The sequence below is a fragment of the Convolutriloba macropyga genome, chromosome 6, assembly GCF_964194025.1.
Source record: "Convolutriloba macropyga chromosome 6, txConMacr16.3, whole genome shotgun sequence".
NCBI lineage: Eukaryota > Metazoa > Xenacoelomorpha > Acoela > Convolutidae > Convolutriloba > Convolutriloba macropyga.
Window position 1 is genome coordinate 4,998,868 of NC_134473.1, and position 20,800 is coordinate 5,019,667.

General features: G+C 37.0%; 2 protein-coding genes across 3 annotated transcripts in view; both read left to right on the forward strand.

Moving 5' to 3' along the window:
* The window catches only part of LOC142341447 (uncharacterized), a 545,892-nt gene that overhangs the window by 43,508 nt on the left and 481,584 nt on the right, over positions 1–20,800 (forward strand). The window lies entirely within an intron of this gene.
* The window catches only part of LOC142340706 (receptor tyrosine-protein kinase erbB-3-like), a 48,007-nt gene that overhangs the window by 24,688 nt on the left and 2,519 nt on the right, over positions 1–20,800 (forward strand). Inside the window, exons 7-8 of the mRNA XM_075391403.1 lie at positions 15,738–15,862; positions 20,422–20,647. Of these exons, the coding sequence (XP_075247518.1) occupies positions 15,738–15,862; positions 20,422–20,647 (351 nt within the window). The remainder of the gene's footprint in view (positions 1–15,737; positions 15,863–20,421; positions 20,648–20,800) is intronic.

The following is a 20,800-nucleotide window of genomic DNA, read 5'->3' on the forward strand; positions in this document are numbered from 1 at the left end:
ACCTAATTTTCAACAGCAAACAATTAACCAAGCTATGAAAGGAAATCAAAACCTTCCAAATAGAGAAGTTACATCAAACAATATGACTGGTAAACCATTACCATTCTTATATCGCTCTCACAGTATTAGCAGAGACAACAGAAAAAATTCTAGAAACAGAAGTCCAAATAAGTTTTTACAAAATAATTCAAAACCATATTATGGTAATAGTAACTTTAAACCACCAAGTAGAAATGGTTCGCCATACCCAAAATTAAATTTTAAAAACAATTCACACATTTCAAGACCACAATCACCCTACAAAAATCGAGACGGAAATCGCCCACGACGACCGTTCTCAAGAAATCGACTCCGCAACGATCGAAACGACATTAATACTCTGTTAGACCAAGAACAAACGGACAACACCACGTCCCACACAGAAACTGATGATACACAAAATGTTTCGGAAGAAAATCTACAAGAACAACAATTTAATGATTTACTCCTAGAGTTAAATCAGGACACACACGACCATATTTCAATTGCCAGGAAGAATGTAACACTCTCATAGAAGAGCATAGTCTTTCTACCTCTTGTAAAAGCAATATTTGGGTACTACCACTCACAATGTACACACCGCAAACACCAGATCCCAAAAGAACAATCTCCCCACCACATCTTGAGATAGATTTCTTACTGGATTCTGGTGCCATACTTAATATTCTAAATAATGGCACCTGGAATGAAACAAAAGAATATCACAAATTACAATTAAAAGCATCTACATTCGTTCTCTCAGCAGCGAATAACTCTAAATTACAATCGAAGGGAACAGTAAAACTAAAATTGTATCCGGATGTAACAGAGAGTAAAACCCTCAGAAACATATTCTTTACACTTACCTTTCATGTAAGCAACACAAAATTCAATATTCTAGGAACACCTTTCTTAGAAAAATATGTAGATTCAACTAAATGCTCATCTCACACTTTGGAAATAAAAGATGATCACGAATTGAAACCACTAAAATTTCATGATTCCTCAACTAAACCACCTCCATACTACTCACGATTATTCCAGTAATCGGAGATCAACCATTATATCTGCAACCGGCAGAACACAGAATTTTAACATATTCCTTAACAGCATACGAAGGCAAAAGTAAATATGCGAACGGCACTATTCTTTATGTGTCTGATTTCTCATTTATACCACTCCGCACAAACATTTTTTTCTCCAGAATGGATATAAACAACCTTGAACACCAATATCAATCATTTATTCAAATACTGATACAAAAACTCCTTTCACATCCCCTAACTCTTACAAAAGGAATAATTGGCTATGCACAGCAAGACGTTTCAATCAACCACTATCAAACCACAAAATACCGCGTCAATGAACTCACTGAATTCATGGACGCATACAATTCAAATTACCTTACACGAGGAACGTCGGAAACACAAAAAAAGCTTTATTGCCTAAATCTCACTAAACAACAGGAAAAGGAGTATAAAAGTCAACAAATGAAATTCCATATACCATTTGATGTTTCAAATTTCACTCAATCAAATAAAGAATTTCTCTACCATGTTCAATTTTGAACACACGAAGTTAATACAATCACAATTCGAAGAACTGGCAGAACTTCTCATACAGTTTAAACAATGTTATGCTACCTCTAAATTCGACGTAGGTAAAGTTAAGGCTGAATTAAACCTCCCTTTAAAAGCAACAGCAGTCTTTAAGAAACAACGAGCCACCAGAATACACTACAATTACAAGACAAAGTACAGCACCTTTTAGATATTCTAACACACTTTGATATTATATCACCAGTAAATACAGATTCCCTCACCACGGGAAATACATTTATTAATCCAGTAATCATCCTTAAGAAAGGAGTATCGCTTAAAATTGTTTTAGATGCTCGTCAATTAAACACAATGATTGACGAGACAAAATGTAGTTGGCCTATAGAACCCATCCAAATAATACTCACACGTATTAAAGGACCTATTTTCTCTATAGCCGACCTGAACAGTGCATACAACCAAATGCCTCTAGGCAAAACTTCACAGCGATTAACAAACTTTGTAATTGCTGGTCGACAATAATGTTTTAATAGGTTATTTTATGGTATTTAAATTGGCCCAGCAGCCTTTTCCTCCTTTATGAGCAGTATTTTCAAACCATTAATCAGAAACAACAAAATAATTACATATCTTGATGATGTTTTCATACAAGATACTGCGACAGACACAATGTTGCGAAAACTCAATGAATATCACACAGTTTTAGAAAACGAACACCTTAAAGTGGCACCAGATAAATCTTTCTTTTTTCTTGATTCTGTTAAATTTTTAGGCCACCAAATACAAAATAATCACATTTATCCTGTCAAATCTAAGATTGATGCTTTTTTAAAGCTACAACCACCAAAAAAAGATTCAAAATTGTGTTGGATTTCTCACCTTTATTTCAAAATTTATTTATAATTTACAAGTCATTTTAAGACCCTTTTATCACCAACTCCGAGATAACACAGATCTTAAATGGACCCCAGAACTACAACAAACATTTGATAGAGTTAAAAAGGAACTTACAGACGGAACTCTCCGCCTTGCAATCCCTAACTTGGACAAACCTTTTTATATCCTTTGTGATGCATCTAACTATGGTATAGGTGCAGCACTTCTCCAAAAGAAACAGATTGGAAAGATGGATTTAGTGTCAGCAAATTCTCGTCTATTTTCAACCACCGGACTTAGACTTTCAACAATTCTCCGAGAATGTTCCGCTATAATTTATGCACTCTCAGAATATGAATTTCTGATACAAGGGTCTAAACACCCAAATATTCTGTACACCGATCATAAGCCAATTCTTTTCTTATCAGTTCTTACCAGTAATCGGAGATCAACCATTATATCTGCAACCGGCAGAACACAGAATTTTAACATATTCCTTAACAGCATACGAAGGCAAAAGTAAATATGCGAACGGCACTATTCTTTATGTGTCTGATTTCTCATTTATACCACTCCGCACAAACATTTTTTTCTCCAGAATGGATATAAACAACCTTGAACACCAATATCAATCATTTATTCAAATACTGATACAAAAATTCTTTTCACATCCCCTAACTCTTACAAAAGGAATAATTGGCTATGCACAGCAAGACGTTTCAATCAACCACTATCAAACCACAAAATACCGCGTCAATGAACTCACTGAATTCATGGACGCATACAATTCAAATTACCTTACATGAGGAACGTCGGAAACACAAAAAAAGCTTTATTGCCTAAATCTCACTAAACAACAGGAAAAGGAGTATAAAAGTCAACAAATGAAATTCCATATACCATTTGATGTTTCAAATTTCACTCAATCAAATAAAGAATTTCTCTACCATGTTCAATTTTGAACACACGAAGTTAATACAATCACAATTCGAAGAACTGGCAGAACTTCTCATACAGTTTAAACAATGTTATGCTACCTCTAAATTCGACGTAGGTAAAGTTAAGGCTGAATTAAACCTCCCTTTAAAAGCAACAGCAGTCTTTAAGAAACAACGAGCCACCAGAATACACTACAATTACAAGACAAAGTACAGCACCTTTTAGATATTCTAACACACTTTGATATTATATCACCAGTAAATACAGATTCCCTCACCACGGGAAATACATTTATTAATCCAGTAATCATCCTTAAGAAAGGAGTATCGCTTAAAATTGTTTTAGATGCTCGTCAATTAAACACAATGATTGACGAGACAAAATGTAGTTGGCCTATAGAACCCATCCAAATAATACTCACACGTATTAAAGGACCTATTTTCTCTATAGCCGACCTGAACAGTGCATACAACCAAATGCCTCTAGGCAAAACTTCACAGCGATTAACAAACTTTGTAATTGCTGGTCGACAATAATGTTTTAATAGGTTATTTTATGGTATTTAAATTGGCCCAGCAGCCTTTTCCTCCTTTATGAGCAGTATTTTCAAACCATTAATCAGAAACAACAAAATAATTACATATCTTGATGATGTTTTCATACAAGATACTGCGACAGACACAATGTTGCGAAAACTCAATGAATATCACACAGTTTTAGAAAACGAACACCTTAAAGTGGCACCAGATAAATCTTTCTTTTTTCTTGATTCTGTTAAATTTTTAGGCCACCAAATACAAAATAATCACATTTATCCTGTCAAATCTAAGATTGATGCTTTTTTAAAGCTACAACCACCAAAAAAAGATTCAAAATTGTGTTGGATTTCTCACCTTTATTTCAAAATTTATTTATAATTTACAAGTCATTTTAAGACCCTTTTATCACCAACTCCGAGATAACACAGATCTTAAATGGACCCCAGAACTACAACAAACATTTGATAGAGTTAAAAAGGAACTTACAGACGGAACTCTCCGCCTTGCAATCCCTAACTTGGACAAACCTTTTTATATCCTTTGTGATGCATCTAACTATGGTATAGGTGCAGCACTTCTCCAAAAGAAACAGATTGGAAAGATGGATTTAGTGTCAGCAAATTCTCGTCTATTTTCAACCACCGGACTTAGACTTTCAACAATTCTCTGAGAATGTTCCGCTATAATTTATGCACTCTCAGAATATGAATTTCTGATACAAGGGTCTAAACACCCAAATATTCTGTACACCGATCATAAGCCAATTCTTTTCTTAATTACTCAAAAGAACAAACCAAACCAGCGAGTAAAAAAATTTCAGTTAATACTAATGAAATTTCCAACTTTACACATAGTCTGGACGGAAGGCAAAAATATTTCACTTCCAGATTTATTAAGTCGTTCACTAACGACCACAACACAAGATGAACACCGTCTTCGAACAGTGGAAATATCAGAATCTATTAAAATTCTTATGAATCATAACTTAAATACAAGACCTATACAATGTAACTACGCTGTATCAAAAGAATATATTAACTCAGTGTCCGCGAAATCTAATACAGAGCCAATGCACTTTCCAATTTACTTACAGATTAAAGAAAACTATTTTAAAGTCCAATTAGAAGATGTTCTCTATCTTCCTGTATCATACCACGAATTTCGCACGAAAGCACAACCACTCGACCATATTCATCAAAGAAGAAATCAGCATTTTAAGAATAATTATTACCCCCCAGAAAATTATCCATTTATACGACACACAGATGTCACGCTGAATACAAATAAGACAGAACCTTATTCACAATTTAATCAAGACCCAAATTATGCAGAACTAATCAGCACTATTAAGTTCTCGCTCCCACCTATGGATGATTTTATACCAAAATCCCCACAAATATATAAATTTTTTTATTCAGAAAACACAGAAATAACTGACGTTCTTCTCTATGAAGCGCAACAACAAGACCCAGTAATTCAACAATTACTCCTCTGGAAATAATACAAAAAATTTCCTAATACTCCTTCACAAAAAAATTCGTGCAAATAAAGGATTATTACACTTTTATAGACGTTTTTCACATCTTAGTATTAATGAAACCAACAATCTTTTATACTATGTCAGGGAAACGCAGTCACCAACAATCTGCTTACCACTCTCTCTTCTCTTAACAATATGCCACAACGCACACTCACATAACCTCTCAGGTCATCCTGGCCGTGAGAAAACACACGCCACAATAACAGAAACATATTATTTACCTAATATTAAAACATGGATAGCAATACTTACATAAGATTGCTTGAATTGCCAAACAAGCAAATCCATGCCAAACCTTTAATGGCGCCACAACAGCCATTTCTTGAAGTTTCTCCCTACTTTAATCACCGTATTTCAATGGATACGAAAGGTCCAATTTCACCGTCCTCGGATGAAAACTCTTGCGTTTACGTTATCGTAGACGCTTTCACACATTTCGTAGTACTCCACCCCTCACCCAAAAAAGATTCCAACGACGCACTCAATGTGTTATTTGACCATTGGATTGCAAAATTTGGAATACCAGATGTTTTGGTAACAGATAATGGAAATGAAAATATTAATGGCGAATTCACACATTTCTGCCGTACATATAATGTGCAATTTAAACCACGCACGCCATATGCACCGTTGTCTAATGGACTTGTTGAAAACAGTAACCGCCAATTGAATACATTTCTTCGTACAGTCCTTGACTCACAATATGACACGTGGTCACAGAAAGTAAAAGTATTTCCTTTTGCATTTAATTCACAAGTTAGAACCAATATGAATCTTTCACCTTATGAACTTGTATTTGGTCAAAAACCAAAGAAATCTATAGTTTTCAATCTATCTTCCACTACAGATAGTTTTGGAAATTTTAAACCACCAGAACAATCACCTGGTTCTACTTTACCAAAACACACGCATACTGACCACCTTGGTCATCACCCCCAAATTACAAAAAGGAACCTTTGCACATTGGTTTCTAAATCGTGAAAAGTTACACTCGGAATTATATAATGAAGCATACAACTATTTAAACCAGAATAAACATTTACGTTCATTTATTAATCGTTGTTTCGGAACAACACAACCACTTAAAATAAACACTTATGTTTTAATCGTTAATAAAGCTACACAACTTGGCGTCTCCAAGAAAGTCCAACCACAAAAAAGTGGACCTTACAAAATATTTGACACTCCTACTTTGGTTACTTATAAATCAGAAGATTTTTCTGGTAAACAAATCACCCGTCGTAGAAATAATTTTGTACCATATTATCCGAAAGAAGTTTTCGTTCAAGAACAAATGGCGAAATATTTCTCGGATATTTCTCTTTTATTACTTCATCCTAAAAAGCCGACGATAACCAAGTCGAAAACTGTCTCGTTCGGTCTAGACAACCCAGACATACCATTAATCGATGACCCTTTACCCCCACCACCTTGTAGCTGGTCTGAAATACCCGAAAACACTTCGGAAAATTACATTACAAGGAATACTCGTCTCCGACGACAACCGGTAAAAGACTACAGAGTATTTATACCACCATCCAAAATTTCTGCTTCACGAACACAAAATTTGTAACCATATATAAAACTATACAGTTAATACGCATAAAACAACTTCTCTCGCACTCATTAGCCGAATACAACTTAGCATACCACGCTAAATACCCAGTAAATACAAAACCAGTAAAAATATAATTCCCTCGTTCTCCAATACGAGGGGGATAAATCACATAGTTCTTTCACCCCTCTCCCCCCTAATACAATTACTTTTATAGGAGCAGATAATTAAACCCCTTAGTATAGTAAACAAAGAGCACGGACTATTTCTTCACCTGCTACCCTAGCAGAACCAGAAAAAACCCCTCTATCAGGAATTGAAAGGAAGGGAATCAGAGACTATTCCCCAAGATGATAATAAAAAGGAAATTAACTAAAAATTAGGTTAATAACCAATCCGCAGTCCGGTCTGGGAAGAATTCCCTAATCTCATTTACTTGCCAAGATATGATTCGTAACTTTTTTTCACCCGAATGAGAAGTCGTGGTCAGGCTAAATCGTATCGTCTAAGATCACTTCACAGTCTTGCCCTCTTCCAACCTAGTTGGCTCTCTTTAAACTCAGAATTTCTCTCTCTACACTCTTTCTCTTCTCTTCTACAACTCTAACTCTCTCTTTCTCCTCTCTTCTCTCCACTCTCTCTCCCTCTCTTAATTCAAAACTTAGAAAAATTTTAACGTTTTCTAAAAACTCAAATTTAAACCTTACATTTCTCTCCTAATTCTTAAAAGAACTGTCTCACAGCACAGTTCTTCAGTTCTTTGTAGACAGCTATCAACTTCAACGCTCAACTCTTCAACCGGTCACCGAAACCTCCACCAAAATTCAGCTTTCAGTCTCACAGAACTGAAAGTATAAACCATCTCCACAACAGATCGGCTTATTCTCCTTCTCAGTCACACAGTACTGAACACTCCTCTTCATAACCCAATTAGGTATGCAAATAACCTCCCACCACCGATTAGAAGTGTTGTTTAAGAGAACACCCTACGCAGATACGTTTAGATACATACAAAATTTGAAACCTAAACAGGTTCGTTTTCAAGATGTATTTTACAATCCAGATCACATTCTATACTCACACACTTGTTGTGAATGGGTCTTTTATATTAGAGATTTTAATAACGAACATATAGCTCTCTTTTACCTCCCAATCTTCCCACCACAAGCAACACCAAAACTTTCAGAAATTTTGTACACAGATATTGTGTATAAGGTTAATCTCGACGCAATCCCAGCTTCTATTGATATAAAAAATTTTAAAGAACTTCTTCGGTTGGATGAAAATTACCAACAAATCCTTAAACAACAACCAGACAAACAATACTCCAAGTGAAACCACCTATCCACAAGTAATCTTTTCGTTTGAAAGAAAAGATTATACAATCACCGAACTTTTGTCAGTGTTTTCTCCTGATTTTGTAGATCTCATCTTCCTCCACAATGTCATCCTACCAGAATCACCCTGCGCAGCAATCCGAGTAAGTGTACCTACTTTAAATCTTTTAATAATCATTATTCCCACTGCTAATAACTACCAAGTATATTTTTGCGATAATTGCCCCGCACTGGGCCCGTCACTATCGTCACAATTGCGTGCTCTAGTCAACAACCAAATATTAACCCAAGCGCTCCCCCCGTATCAGAATCACCCATTTGCTCATACAGTGACGCCACGAAACAATCGACCCCCAAAAAGTCATCATTTAAACTCTTTAATAAAAAACCACAAGCACAAGAAATTGAGGAACACCCATACTCAGTCATTACTACTGCCAAATTTTCAGATAGACCTCGTCCTACTGGACATTTTCTCCCCCTTTACCTCAAAATCGGTAATCCCTTATCCCCTTATCAAAGTCAAACGCAAATACACCAAACGCAAACACAACAACAACAACAACAACAACAACAACAACAACAACAACATACCCCCCAATTAAATACTTTATTGCTATATTCCGGTTTTCCCCCTGATACAACACTACCACCCCCCACGTTAATACCAGCTCCACCACTAGCACCACAACCTGAACTCCTTAATTATTCAAGCACTCCTCAGATTTCTACTCAACCAATAAATTTTGCTAATACAGACAAAACTCACAGCTCTGAATTGCCACAGCCAATTCAAAATGTCTCTGACCTACTAGAAACACCACATGATATCAACCTACTTTCTGATACTTCTAATTCTGATCTAATTAGTTCACAATATTCTTCACCTACTCCGTCACAAATTGCAAATAACCCTTTTAATCCGCCACAAGGACCAATAAGTAATATTGAATGCTTACTCTCACAAGCACACTGGAATCACTCTTTTAATATAGTCAATTCATCACCATCTTTTCAAAGTTCTTTAGCACTCAGTTTTACAGGTACTCCACCAATAATAACGCTCAGCTCAAATTCAGCAACACCGGATCCCGATCAACATTTTCACCCCTGCGTTGGTAAACAACCAGACACTACAAGAACTTACCCCACCCTACCATTAAAACTTGATCCAAAATTTACTTTTCCCCCTCCCGCCCTATTTGGAGATCATAATCACGGCGAACATTTACATAGTTGGGCTAAACAAAAAATTTCGAAATCATATAAAATAACAGCTGGTCAAAAACACACGATCTCTTAAAACAATCGAAAATCACCTTTTCAGTTGGAATCGTCGTTGAACAAGATAAACTTATTTTCCACCCACAAGCTGCGGCCCCACCTATTTTTCGGGTGAAAACAAATCCTTCACTATTTATTTGTCAAGAAATCCACTACAAATTTGACAGATACAAAAAAAACACCGCAGGATATTTCGTCTTTTATAATCCACACTCTGGACTCTCCTACACATATCCATTACAACTTTAAATTTAATTTTAGTTAATTTTTTCTTTTCACATCCACTCCCAATTAAACCTCCAGTTACAGTCGATCACAATAACATTTCAACACCTAAAACAGGAATACAAGATCTCGCGGTCACCTACTATGACTGCTCACCAAAACATATTACAAATATGCAGTATTATAAACTTAATAGAATTGGTGAATGTAAGATTAAGCCAGCAGATTTTCAAATCCCCCCAGCACAAGTACACATATTCTCACAAATTAGAACACTACAAGTACGAGCTTATGCCATTCACGCAAAACTTAGTGACAAAGAAAGTTTCTGTCACAAAATTTCACTCAAACTAGTCTATAGGTTTGATCACGATAATTGGTATGTTAACAATATGGAAAGACCTCTCTTCCCCGCAGAAATTGAAGCTCGTAGAGAACTTGCACGCATTGGTCTCATAAGTAAACACCATTATTACCCCCAAATGATACAATTTGACGTGCTGGACAACCCTCGTTGTCAAGCCAATATTGAAGAAAAACAAGGTCGCTTTAATTCGACCGCTGTAGACCCTTTGCTTTCCAACACGGAAGCATGGTCTATAATCCAAATGATCACAATTGGATACCTAATGACACAGATAATCCCTGGGCTAACTGTCCCGGTAAGACTCCTGAACACGAATATCATGTCATCCATACACTAGGATGGTCACTACAATTAACAAATATCACCCTCACCTTTGATGTTGCCTCCGAACGCATGTACTACGGTAAACAACGTATTGAGTGTGATATAGAAAGAGGCTATTGTGAACCAAATCACGCTATTAAAGCCACAGTAATTTGGGAACATCACTGTAAAATTTTGATATTGGAAGATCGTATGCACGAATGATCAAAGTCCAGAAAAGATATTTTATTGAAACGCTCGAAGATAATGAAACTAACTCCGTTCACGAACACATGCCACACATGTTTTGTATTCGTTTTCAAAAACAACTTTATGATGAATCCGCACTCTCACGTTTTGAGGTTCTCACAAAACCTATTTTCAAACGTAATGAAGACCGCCCATATTATGCTAACCATTACCAGTATATTTTCATTCAATATCAAGAAGGCTTTAATTTAATCTCAGGCACGGCATCATCCGAACTTGATGATATTCACATAATGGCTCCTAACAAACCAACTTGTTTAACACCTTATACTAAAGCAAACATCAAAAACGGTTATGTAATTCCAGAAGAGACTAAACTCTACCACAAATCTGAAAAATACGAATTATTTTGAAAACAAAATTGGTTTGGCGCAGTTCACCCTAATATTCAGATTGATGCGAAACTTGACTACATTATTAGTCGAGGAGTGTTGCTCGAAATGGACCGAACAAAATTGAATATTTACAAAAAACTTTGTGATATCGATAGAGATCTCAAACAAACCGCATTTATTTTGCTCACACAAAAATTTCCCCTAGTAGGTTATGTCATCACTGGACAGCGTAGCACAATCGCTACACTTAAGAGCCAAAATGTTATTTCACTCTTCCAATGCAAAACAGTTTCATCGCCACTCTATGTCCTCAAGCACCAATGTTTTGAACGTATCCCTTTCTATTACCAAAATAAAGTACAATTTGTAGATCAAGTCACCCGTAAAACTTTTCCTTGGCCTATTAAAGCACTATGTAAATCAGATAATTTTGATCAGCAAATTTCACTCGATGTAGATGGCGATAACACATATCGTTTAAAACCTCATCCAATTAAGGCGCACAACCCTGTTAAAATTTTCACGCCAGATGAGGTACACAACCAATTCACCCACGCTGATTTTACCGCGCAACAACTCGGTATTTACAGTCAACACGACTGGAGTAAATCCGTAGATAAAATGCGTTTTAACCAGTTAGTAGATGACGCAGCGGAGAAATTCGAAGTAGCACGTGCAGTAAATTTTGCAGACCTTGCAAAACAAGCTCAATTACAAACACAATTTTCACGCCTCCGCACTGAATTTAATGACTACTTCAACAAAATATTTTTAAACGGCAAAGAATTGACTCTTCGACGCCTAGATTGGCGAGATTTAATTAATGGCAGTTATTTAAAAGAATCCCTCATCGGAATCTTTGGATATCGTTAGTATGTGATAAAAGAAATAGCCGTAATCTGGACAGTTTTTAATCTGCTCCAGTTTATTTTTGGCTTATTTCGTTATGTGCTTAACACCTATAATCTCAGAACACTCTTAGGACCTATTATCACATTAGCTAAGATTATCACATCTGGATTTTTTGGAATTTTTTCACAAACAATATTCCACGTATTACAAGTTGATTCTACACATTATAAACCACCCTCACCTAAAAAACGGCGACAACACTCAGTCGAAAGTGGCACACCGCACTCACAAAATGAATTGAATCAATTACACAAAAAATTTGAAATTCTCCTCCACCGCACACAATAATTCAAACAAACACACCTCTGCTTTACCAGTATCTATTTATCAATGCTACGAATCTCCAGTAGTGCAATCACGCCGAAAACCCGATTTCCAATCTTTACAATTACACACTTTTCAACCCAATCACCGTAAACGCTCACACACTGTTTCTTTCTCACAAGATTTTTTCGAGGATGATCCTAACTACCAAGAAATTGACATCCCGGAAGATCACATTCTAAATTTACCAAGTACACGAATTTAACACCTTAAATTGTTTTAGTGACTCCACTGCAGTCTCAACCACCCAAGCAGAAGGCTCACCAATTCCTCCAAATGTCGACCCAACGGCATATGACCTCATCATTTTGGAGGTCGAGGATATCTTACCCTCACCCCTCACTCCGCTGGTACTACCACCCCCAGTACCTGAACCAGTATGCGAGATGCAGACACCCGCCCTCTTCACGATGGCGCAATCATCACCACAGCCACAATCTGTGGACACAGCGATTTATGCGCGGGTGAACCCACTGCCTTCACCCGCCATGTCCTCAAGTTCAGGTGAACTACACCTATATATTGATAGTGATGGGAGTTCACCCTCGATAAACCTTGAACCCACCAGCTCGTCACAAGAGCTGCTGACACAAGGCCACCAACCACCAACACAGGCCTCAACTGCGATCACAACTCATACAGTGACTGTGCCACAATCGTCGCAGTTACACCTTCCTTCTTGGGCGGACGAAGTGGAACAATCCGGTAACTCCACACCGGAAACAGTCGTCCCCAACTGGGCAGCCTCAGGAAGGATTCCTTGACCACAACCACGATCGCAACCACTGGTCTACTCACCACCAGTTTTTCCTACACCTCCTCAATACTGTCAACCCGTATCCTCACCGTGATACGGGCCTACTATTCCACCTCTAATGCCCCAACAGTCGTTCGTGCAACCACCGTACGACCGACTTATCTCCACTGATAATTACCGATACACCGATCCCTCACCACGGAGACGACCTCGAGCCACACGGCACGAGACTTACCTTGCCCGCTCTCCTCAAATTCAACCTGGACAATCACCGGCACGATATGGCCCAAGTTCCTCACGAGGCTCACAGCCCTCACCCTCTCGGGGAAGAATAAACCCCTTCACGCCGACACAAGGCATCCCTCACCGCTCTCGGGGGCCAAATTTCCGTTTCCATGAATTTACCATTCCCCTTGGAATCAACACCCTCCAAGGAATTCATGTACCGGAACGGATCAATTACACCTCTACACCTCCTCAGCATACTCTGAAACCCATCCCTAGTTCCTGCTCACTGGGACAGCTTGAAAATGAGTATGTCTAAGAAGGAAGGGATAGAGAATTAACCTTGGAGTGTGCCCACTTCCCAATCAATTCCCGATTCACGGAACGATTTTGGCATCTGTCAATGTATTTCTTTGCTTTGGCAAATCGGCCAAACGATTACCTCAACACCTTTTTCACACGAGACACGGCACTCTACAAAATCTACACCAAATACGACCCCTTCTATCTACTGTTTGGATAACTCCATCCCACACAAATGGACGTGAACAACACAAATCCCAAAGTCAATAGGGTAAAAATTTTGCACACAAACGCATAATTACCTCTTCGTCCAGCATCATTTTCAGCAGACAAACCCTATAATACACATGAACTCTCGCCTACAATATGCAAATAAGAAACTCACCTCACCGTACTACATGAATTATAGCTACACAATTCATGCGGATTTCTGTGAAGGCACATTACGAAACTTCGATCCGATTAAGAATTTTTATATTTTTTCACCCCTCTACTCGAAAACAAATCGCCCAATCCTTGTGCCCATCGAATATCTTCGATGTGTGGAAGGAGGAGCGACCAAAGTCACACACGGCCATTCATTCAATCTTCTCTATAGAGATTGGATGAACGACAAGCTCAATAGCCACCAGCATTCACCAGAGGAAACACAAATCCTCAACCACTTCCTGGCCATGCAGCCACACTGTAATGCGGACTTATACCCCCGAGTCCTCGCCGCCTTCCTTACAGGATCCAGGATACCTAAAATTCTTTCGAGATCCTGACAATGCTGGCCCGCATTTTGAATTTGAATATAGGACGTAGGCCACAGTCCTATATCACCATTCGGGCACACTGTCCCTCTAAAACTCATAAAGACTCACTGTTCTTTGTTTCACCATAAACTTTAATTTTTTCTTTTCTTTTCTAATTTGACTTTTTCCTTGTCTCTCCTCAATTTAATCTATATTTTGTCACTTTTTCCGCATGACTAATGATTAAGATCAGTTCATTTCTCCTTTCTCCCCGGTCGGGAACTACCTAAAGGTTTTTAAATTTGAACAACAAATTTAATGGGAATAGTAGCTCACACAGCAGCTAAAAGAGTGATTTCCACCAGAAGGTAAGCTGGTAAAACCGACTGGTTCAGCCCCTGTACCAGATGGAGATGATCAGAAATCTCCTTGTACCACCAAACAGAGACTACAGACTACAAGCGATCCTCCAATTGGGAACAAATCCTCACTACAAGACAGTGAGAGCAGTTGGGCATACTCTATACTTCTCAACAGGACAGAAGTTACTGGCCAGCACACCCTGTAACTGGCACCTTCACTGGTTCTTCCATTGGACGGACCACTTACTGACGACACAAGTCACTACCATCACTGACAGGGACTACAGAAGACGGCACAAGTCACAACCCACTTCAGAGAGGACACAACTCTACACCTACATCACCAACCTATCGACAGAGGACAACGCGTTCAGCATATTCCTGCTACAACCCACAAATTCGGATCTGAAAACTCTCAACCCCGGATTGATGTAGCAGTAGGATTACTGCAAGTACACCTTCAGCCAATCAGAGACTGAAAAGACACTATTTTCTTTTAATTAGAGAAAACTGAACTTGCTATAGTCAGTCTGTTAGTTTAGTTAGATACACCATGTGTATACCATTGACTCCGGTGCTACTTGTATTAATCACCGTAATAAACATTATACACCTCTCGTGTTTTACAGAGTCGGTTAGTCTGAGAGATATAGGTAAGTCTACTTCGCGCGCAGAAATAAGTAGCCCTAGCTCTTTATACCTTAAGGCTGTAAAAGGAGCCCACATTGGGTCTGCCTTAAACCTTTAAAGAAAAAGTGCATAAATTAATTTAAATCTGCTTTGCAAACGCTTTCCAAAGACTAACCAACATATATGCAATTGATTAGTCGCCTTTGAAAGAAGTATACTTCTACTGGTGGTATGATCTTAGTCTATATAAGGTCTTCTAGATTATGTCGTATAAAATATAAAGATTGTCATGCACAAAGATGTTAATCAGAGAAAGTTTTACATTCTGTCGTTCATTCAGGGTCCGAACAACTGCAGCTTTTTTGAGCACGATGGGGAGTACGTAAAACAGTGTTTCGTCGGAACATTCCCTCTGTCTGAGACGAGAAAGTGCCACCAGTGTCCGATCACGTGCGATCTGGAGAGGTAAGCATGAACAATGATAAGATTTATTTATCTGGGTATGCCCCGAATTCGGGACAGAGTATAAGGTCTGATCCATTCTGAAATTCTGAGATTTGGAGGGCACATCATTTTTATGGATGCGACTCGCCTTCATCGGAGTTTTAACATAATAGCCTTCTAGTAATAAAAAGTTTAAAAGTGCGTCTCATAAACGACCCGAATACCTGGAAAAATGATAATCTAACAACTATGTTTATATTTTTACAGCTGTATAAAGGTATAAATAACGTTTATTGGTTATCGTCCCGATTCTAATCACGCAATTTAGACATTATAAGTGCAAAAGACATCAGTTGGATCTCAGGTCGAGGATTTTCCCCAAAAATAACGGGAAAAAGAGTGTAAAGTGTGTAAAAATTTTTTTTACACCGTTAGTTCTCCGCTTAATAAGGTTGGAAAGAGTGTAATTTAAATGTTTAATTTTTGAAACACCATTGTCAAATTTGAACAGCTGAATGTGAAAAGCGATCATAAGTTGCGAATACGCTAGCTTAAAACAAGCTCTATTGTTGAAACAGAATTCAAAAATAAAGACTTACATTGCAATCAGATGGTGTAATGGCTAGCCCTCTAGTTGTGTAAGACTGAGAAACTGGTTTGATCCATTGTTGCTTATTTTTGAATTAACAATGCCTTCTCAGCTCTCGAGATCTGATGAACTTTTTTGCTGACATTGTTAAGGGAGTTGACAATATACGACTAAAATTCTGTGAAAGATTTCATAAATCTGATCACCACCGCTTGTTTTACCTTTTGTTCTTCTTCGCCTACCCAGGTCTGTATCAACGCAAAATTTAGCGGCAAAAAATGATTGTAGTTTGTTCTTTTTTTCGATAAAACCACGGAAATATTAATTGTTCTGACCCACTTTCGTGGGGGAGGAACTATACACTCAGATGGGTTCTTTTTTGTTCAGACAATTTTGGCCGATCGATATAATCATCGTATAATCATTGTAGAGTGGTATCATTAAAAAGCCCGTCCAGTGTAGATTATGGAATTAAAAAGATTTTTTCAATTTTCAATTCTTATAGGGAGTTATCGAGGTTTCAATTTTTTGTCAATATTAGAAGTATTTTAGCCGTTTTTATTCACTTTTTCGGTTTTTTACCTAATTTTCGCCCATTTTGCTTCAAATTGTTAACTGTAGTGTTATTAATTTCATCTCTAAAAATAGAGGAGGGTTGCTGAATGGTTCGGTCCGACTTTGTTAGCTAAAATTTATGCTAAATTTTTCAAAATTCTACTTTTTTGGGACCAAAATTGGGACCAAATTTGCTTTTTCAGCCAACAGGCTTTTAATTTACTTGAGGTAAATACCTAAATATTGCGGCCATATTCTATTTAAGCTAACAATCGAGCTAATTGTACACCCACTGGTTTTGAGAGTTTTCTGGAGTTATGAATTTGACAGTTTTTTGCAAACTTAAACTCATTAAATATACAAAATGCATTTTATTTTTTGACAAACTAAAAGATTTTGATTTAGATCTTTTTTTCAAGCATTTGAACAATTAAGTTTTTTCTTAGACGGGCGGCAACATTTGGGTTGATCTTTAACTCGCCATTGATCCGTACGTTGAAAATTTTTTTTTTAGATTTTTTTGGGGCGCGACTTTTTTTTCAAAATATTGCCGCTATATAAAGGATTTTTATGTATACTTTTTTACTTGCATGAACTTCTTCAAAGAGGGCTCATTTAATGACAGACACCATTTACATAAAAACCGGGCCCAACGGGATTATATTAGGGTTTCAGAATTAAGCGCGTGGTTTCTATGGCTCTGAACAATTGTTTTAGTAAAAAAAAGTTTTATTTACTTTTTGAATTTTGCTTTCATTTGTTTTTTTTGCAAAGTCTTTAGCCCAATAACTTATTTTCCCAAGTCAAAGATCCAGTTATCTTACAAGAGGGATAAATGAACCTGGGCACTTCATTCAGTTGTTATCTAATGTCTGTTATGACTTTGAAAATATTTGTTATAGGAAAACATCAGTTATTTTTTGAAATTTGCCCCTATTTTATCTTACTTCTCTCAAATTCGGGCGCAGTCTCAGTAAAAACAGGCAGAAACCAATTTCCTGTGGGTTATAAAATAATGTCGGTAACGGATTTATGTTCAACTAATGATCTCTTTGTTTTGATAATAAGCCTTTTCAATTTTTTGAGCATAACTGCATATTTTATGAGTTCAATTTGTTTCCTTGTCGTATTATCGCATTATTGTCAAGTGTCAATGAAGGAAAGCATAGTAGAGATATTGCGCAGCAATGGAAAAACGCGTATCCAAATATTAAAAAGTTTTTTTATATAGTGTACTCTTTTTGGGCTGAGACACAGTTATATCGCAAAATTTTATGGGTTTGTTTGGTTTCGCTTATGATTGACTTTTTTTGTTGTTATGCGCCATAAAGCTAATAACGATAAGTCTCGATTGCTTTCCCAATATTTATACTTGAACCTAGTTAAAGAATTCACTTCACAGCTGTTTGTTTTAATGATTTTCAAATTGAAACAAAAAAAGCCATTGTGACTCAGTCCCACTAATTAGTGGTTTCAATTACTTTTGTCGTTTTAAACGTTTTTTAAATATGTTTCGCGCTTGGTTATACGTTGTGACTGATTGCTTCGATCATCAATTATTTGTTATTTTAAGGGGTCGTGACTTAGTTAGAGACTCATTCGGCTTCCGCAGAGGCCCATTCGGCTTCCTTCCTGAGGCATTGCACCTTAAGCCATTGCTGTTTTTCGAAATCTTTTTGAAATCTGTTATGACTTTTGAATTTATTTGTTCTCCAAAACATAATTGGGTTTTTGAGCTTCAACAATTGTATTTAATTTATCTGTTGATTTGTTGCTCAGTCTCGGTAGACACAGCTCACAGCCCGAGTCCAGTGAACTATAATTAAATCTCTGTAACGGTTTTGGCTTCGAACAATCGTTTTTCGGCTTTGTGTCGTAGCAAAAACAATTACGAGATTTCATAAAATTGTTGAGATTTTTTGTGTTTGTACATTTTTTTAGGATTTTAGTTTTCCTTTTAACTTATAACAATAATCGTAGTTCGCATTGGCTTTAAAAATTTGGGCAATTAAACAATGGATAATGACATGTCTCATTTGCTTCCTATGGAGATATAAATGAAAGTTTTAAGTATTCAGTGAAAACTAATTCTTTTCGAAAATAGAAACGTAATTTTGAAATTCGTACGTCTTTGCTCTTTCTTGTCGACCTATTAACCAGTCACATTGAGGACAGGTTCCATTTTTTTTAATGATGGTTAGGTGAAATTGTTTCGATTAGATTATCTGATGCGAATTTTATTTTGTTATGATTTTATTTATTATAGAAATTGAGTTTTGGTCGTAAATATTGTTTGTTGTTTGATATTCATTATTGTCCTTTCTAGTATTCATATTATCAACAAAGTTCATCGGCCCTTTGGGGTGACATTATTGTATTCCATTGGCTGTTTATGAAACGATATGCATGTTTTTGAAAGTTTTCTCTTCATCATCTCTTCATCATTGGGTAGCCAATTAAGTCAAGAATGTGGATGAGCGAGGTCGGAACCGTATGTGCGTACGCACATCACCGAGCCTCCTTGTAACATTTAGATTAACAAAATTTCAGTAGTATTGCAAGAAAACGACGATTTTGAAAAAAAAGTTTTATCGTGTTCCATTTTCTCATTTAAAAGTATAGAAAATAGCTGATAAAATTCTTTCCACTGCCTCTATGCATTTCTTACGCTAATTGTTCGACAATAGGGAAGTTTTTTGAGGATGCGTTGTTTTCATTTTTGGCCCTCATTTCACTCAAAAAAAATTATGCTTTAAGCTGAGTTCCCTCAGAAAATATCTCATTTTCAGCTCGATTCTTACTTTTGGACAACGACTGGTTGTGGTAAGGTAACTTTGTTTGTATTTCAATCATGAATTCAATATGCCCTGTTGTTGTTTTTGATTAACAATCACCTTCTTATTTAAGATTTTAGAGGCAGGACACGTTACACTGATGAAGTCATTGAGACTTTCTGGCGTTTATTGAGAACGGCGTAGCACTTCGAAAGTTTAGTCAGATTTTAAAACTAGCCATTCCAGAGCCGAATTGCTTGAAAGACGCAATTTGAAATTTTTAAAATGTGTCACTGTATATAGGAACATCTGGCATTTTAAACTTGCACGTGCGTATTTAATATATTTTTGTGGACTCAACAAGTCAAGGTCATCCAGAATCATCCCAAACTGAAACAAGTGTGTACAGACCGACACGAGTTTGAAACCGACGAAAACCGACGATTCTTACGTTTAATTACCCACGAAAACCGATTAAAACGACGAAAAAATAGTAAGCGCTTTGATCGGTTTAAAACCGATGATTTCTTATGTTTGAATCCGACAAAATTCTCAACACGGGCCTCGTTCGTTCAAAGATTAATCCCTCAAAGAACATGAATGAACGCTCAAAAGTCTGGACATCGGCAATTTGGGATGCTCATTGTACATTGTTTTTGTAGCGGCTGCACTGGGAATAAGTCAATTCTTGGGGATGGTGGTTGTAACAGATGTGGGGGACTGGTCATGATCCATGGGTTGGATTTTGAGGCACCAGTATACAGTTTGATGTGGGGTCGCAACAACACATGTGAACGGGAACCGGCTCAAAAAATAACTCTCTGTCCGGAGAACTATTTCAGTGACCGGATGGGAATATTTCAGTCGTCTGTTTTCTCAGCACAACAGGTCAGCAAAGTATATCAAAATTTCTCCTCTTTTCAAATCAAGACATTGATATTTTTGATAGGCAATTTATATCAAGCACCGGAAGAAAAATTTAATCTTGAATAAAAAAATAAGCCTTGCCGAATTCCGACTGTAAAATATTGCAAGATTCTT